Consider the following 4,557-nt stretch of genomic DNA (forward strand, 5'->3'; position numbering starts at 1 on the left):
AGTAGAGTCTGGGTTTTTTCCCCCCCAGGTGCCTGTCGGGGCCTGGGTTTCAGCTGTCCACACCACAGCAGTGGGCAATGAGCTTAAAGCCCCTGGTGGCTCTGGGCGCTGACTCTCACCAGTGGCTATGGATGAAGTCACAGGCGATTTTCAGCCAGTGCCGGAATACATGATAATTTTTTAATGTCTTGAACATGGATTCTATTTGTTATGTGCATGATGCTGAAATAACCTAAAATGACCATTGGCAGGTTTCCCAATTTCTTACCTCAGAATCTTAAGTGCTTATGAAGTACTAATTTGCCTGAAATTCTCAAATGATTATTAATACAATTTTCAGTGTAAGGATAGAGTGTGATTCCAATATAAGTAAAATATAAATTATATAATAACTTTAGATATGAGTAAAAATTAGACAAAATGCTATTCTCCTATTTTAGCCTTTATTAAGAAGAATCATATTTTCTTATACAGTGTCCACTTCCTTTCTTTAATTCAACAGATCAATTTATTGAGTGTCTTTGGCAAAGTGCAATGCTGTGGGGGATAAAATTGTCAAAGTATAGAATGTGGAATAATATAGAACCACTAGGCAGCCCTGGTGGTACAATGGTTAAGCACTCAACTTCTGACCAGAATATTGACAATTTAAACCCACCAGTGGCTCCATGGGAGACAAGCCATGGTGAGCTCCCAAATGAACAGCTCCTAGGAAGCCCTGAAGAACAATCTATTCTGCCCTGTAGGCTTGTGAGTTCAAATAGGTTCAAAGGCTTCATCTAACCACTAAGGAGTTATAAAGAATCATTAACTCAAAGAACCTCTCTTGTATACCCAGTTGATCCACAAACACTGAACTCTGTACACTTGCTTAGTTTACTCTAGCTGGTCTGTTGTAACAGAGAGTGCTGCAACTGGGGTGGCTTTAAGCCACAGAAGTTTATGCTTTCCCAGTTACAGAGGATTGACGTAAAATTCAGGTTGTTGTCTGGACTGAGTCCCTCTGAATTCTCTAGGAAAAAAAAATATTTTCTTGCTTCTTCTAGATTTTAGTGGTTGTCCCAAATTCTTGGCATTTTAAAAACTTTGTTGCATTATTTTAATCCCATCTTTGTAGGTAATGTCCAAATGTACCTCTCCTTTGTCTTATCAAGTCAAGAATCATGACATTAAAAACTCATCTTAATCCTTACTGACATCATTTTAATTGCATTGTTTCTGCAAAGATGATTTCTAAGCAAGGTCACATTCACAAGCATAGAGGTGTGGACTTAAATGTATCTTTGTGGAGGACTCAGTGCAAGTCCCACCAGCTATATGAACTCTCACAGCGTATGTAGGTTGACTACCACCATACAGGTATTCACAAATTACTATTGCTAGTGGTAAAAAGTGGCATACACATAATGTCTTCTTGTTCCAAGGAAGAGTAGGGTTTTCCTATGGCTATAATAAAGGACTGGGTTGTTTTTTTTTCCCCTCTGGGTCTTGGAGGATTGGGAAGATTTAAAAATTATATGTAGAGAGAAATGAGTATTTTAGGTGGTTGGGAAAACACAGGATGCAGACTATAAGCAGGCTGATAAGAATCTAGGGCATATGAAAGGGAGAAGGGAATGACATGAAATAATTAGAAAAATGGACTAATACCAGGTCATGGAGAGTATTAAATGTCTAGTAAACTTAATTTTATGTGCTGTGAAAGTCTAATGAGGGTTTGAGCAGGGAATAAGTTTCTCTGTCACCAACACATCAAATGGGTTGGAGGGAGGAAAGACATAGTCGGGGGGATATCAATTAAAAGGCTATTTAATCTAGTAATTCAGTAAGAAAAAGTGATAGTTAGTCTCTTTAGAGAACTTGGGCCCAGTTTTTGTTCCTCTTGTGTTTTGGTTAAAAAAATGAAGAGACTGAACCTTCACAAAACATCCCCAGTTAGATCCCTTTGATATAGGTTATATGAGAGCTGCTTTCAAGTTGTATCTAGTTTGCTTGACCAATAGAGAAAGCTTTGGGTTAACGTGGTACTTTGGCAGGGAAAGTGGTTCAGACCAGAGGGCTTCCTTCCTGTCTTCTGAAAACAGAAGCACTTTTTTGAGATTCTTTGTGTGTTTACATGACCATGTATGTATTACATCTTGGTAGCACAGTTAAGACAGTGGTCAAATTTGTGTCAGGGTAACTTGGTACTAAATTTCACTTTATTGAAACTGTATGTTACATCAGTATTTATGTGTTTATGTGTTTTTGTGGAAGTTCATTTACAGCTTAGACTTTTTGTGTGTGTGTGTGTGTGTGTGTGTACCATCAAATCAGATCTGACTGGTATAGGAGGAGATTGTCCCTCCTCCCACAGAGCATCTGGTGAATTTGAACTGCTCACCTCTGGGACTGCAGTGCAGCTTCTTGCCACTAGGTCACGAGAACTCACCTAGCATAGACTTTATTTTAAAAAAGAAATACCAAAGATTATGAATCCCATCTAGATAGCAGATCTATATATTCACTGAGCTGTTTTTAAATTAGGTGGCTAGTAGTTGACATAAATTATTCTTTCAAAGTTCATAGAGGAGATTGTGTTGTTGTTTGTTGATTGCTGTCAAGTCGAGCATGACTTACAGTGACCCTATGAACAAAATTCCTGAAGTCTTTCTATAACTATCGTCATTTACCATAGTTCATAGAATTTCCAGAGGCATGTTGTTTAGGAAGTGGATGCCACTCCTGCTTCCAAATACAGTAGATTAGAGTAGGTATAGATCTTTATTTCCTATTTTTAAGGATCCTTACAAGGAAGGAGACATTAATGTTGAACTTTTCAGAGAGCAAAACACTGTCTTAAAATTTTTAGTTAATTGGAGAATGTTTGAGCTTGGACAAGTGCCAGGATACTTTTTGATATAAAATTTGGAAGCAAATTCACTAATATTTTAAAATTGAAAGTTGATTGTATTTAACAGGTTTAATTAAAATTTGTTATATTGTTATTTTAATGTGATTTCCTCCTCTTTCTTTACAGTTTCCGATCACTTGATCCTAATATATTCTCATTATACAATTCAGGAACATTATTACCAACAAGAAAATTTACAGTAGAGAACTATAAAACAATGCTTGATTCCATTCTTTCAATTAAAAAAAGAAGAGCCAATTTACCATCAGGTAAAATAATTGTGTTAATATGCTGTCAAGTTACCTGTAAGTTTTTATTGTATAATTGAGAGAGAGACTAAGAGAGAGAGAGACACATACTCAGGTTTTTTGAAGATAAAGAAATTAATTTGAGTTGTGGTATAAGATATTCCTGATTTCTTTTAAAAAGAGTTCTATATTTTTATGGTCCAATTATAAATATTTGGAAATATCTATGTTGTGTTTTATTAAACCAATGTGATTGTTGAACAAATTACTCTTGTTAAATACTGACAGCATGGGGAGTTGCACTGGTAGCCCAAAGACCATGTTTCTCTGGAAATTAAAATCCACCAGGAGAGAGAGGAACAATTCCCTCTCATGTGATTTAGTCTGAGAAACCCAATGAAGTGTCAGCTATGAGTCAGTTCTCATTTGATGGCAATGCATGGATTTGAGTGCAGTTGTTCAAGATTGACACAAGGCATTACTTCCATATGCTATATAGAAACAAATATCAGAACACATTCTGTCAAGGACATCGATGCCAACAGCAACAAGAACTGTTTTCCAGCCTATTCTGCATTCAAGACAGTCTCACTCTTGCCCTATAGGAAGTCCAGCTAGCACCTGCCATGGAAACTTATTCCAAGATGAGTACAATATGCTCATGTCAGGGCCAAGTTTTACTGGTACCTGGGGGATGGCAGAGGCTTTGTGAATTAGATGTGAATGAACAGGACTCTAGATCTGGGGTGCAGTACCAATAACGTTTACCTACTGGACTTTAATTCATTGTAATATCTCCTCTTGCAAAGATGGTGGAGCCTGCACACTATCCCTGTTGTTGTTGTTAAGTGCCGTTGAGTTGCAGGCAACTCATAGCCTACAAAGGAAAATCCTCAAAGCTTGGGTGTCTTTCATCCTCTCTCCAGGTTCATAGGGTTTCCAGAGGCAAGCTATTATGGAAGTGGATGCCGCTCCTCCTTCAAAGTAGTTTTAATTGGAGAGCTCCACCCCACTCTCTGCCTGCATTGGGCAACCAGCCATTAACACATTTGACACATCAGTGTCACAGTGTTCAGGCTCACAGCAACCACAAGTGACCGCTGTACGGCAACTTGTACAACAAGGCTTTATGACCTAGAGGAATGTCTGAACAAAAACAATGAAAGAATTCATTGACCCTTGATATGACCCTTTCAGGGTCTTAGCAATCTGGAACTCCCGAATGCTGGCAAAGTCCTTCCGCCAGACCCCCAGTTCATCTGGCATGTCCACTCTGCCGACCCCCACGTGGGGCCCAAAGAACACCAAAATTGCCCTGAGCCCTCAAACCTGCCATGCCTCAAGGAGCCAGAGACCAGATTCAGCTGACATTAAGTCTCCGCGCACTATCCCTGGATGTGCTCACCAAGTTGTGCC

At 38.7% G+C, this 4,557-nt stretch overlaps 1 protein-coding gene across 1 annotated transcript in view; it reads left to right on the plus strand.

The window, feature by feature from the left end:
- LOC102871359 (putative uncharacterized protein C12orf63-like) overlaps positions 1 to 4,557 on the plus strand; it is a 271,053-nt gene that overhangs the window by 91,507 nt on the left and 174,989 nt on the right. The window contains exon 11 of the mRNA XM_006888569.1: positions 3,020 to 3,162. Within this exon, the coding sequence (XP_006888631.1) occupies positions 3,020 to 3,162 (143 nt within the window). The remainder of the gene's footprint in view (positions 1 to 3,019; positions 3,163 to 4,557) is intronic.

This window comes from Elephantulus edwardii, unplaced genomic scaffold (genome assembly GCF_000299155.1).
Source record: "Elephantulus edwardii isolate Elephantulus edwardi_28Jun2011 unplaced genomic scaffold, EleEdw1.0 scaffold00068, whole genome shotgun sequence".
NCBI lineage: Eukaryota > Metazoa > Chordata > Mammalia > Macroscelidea > Macroscelididae > Elephantulus > Elephantulus edwardii.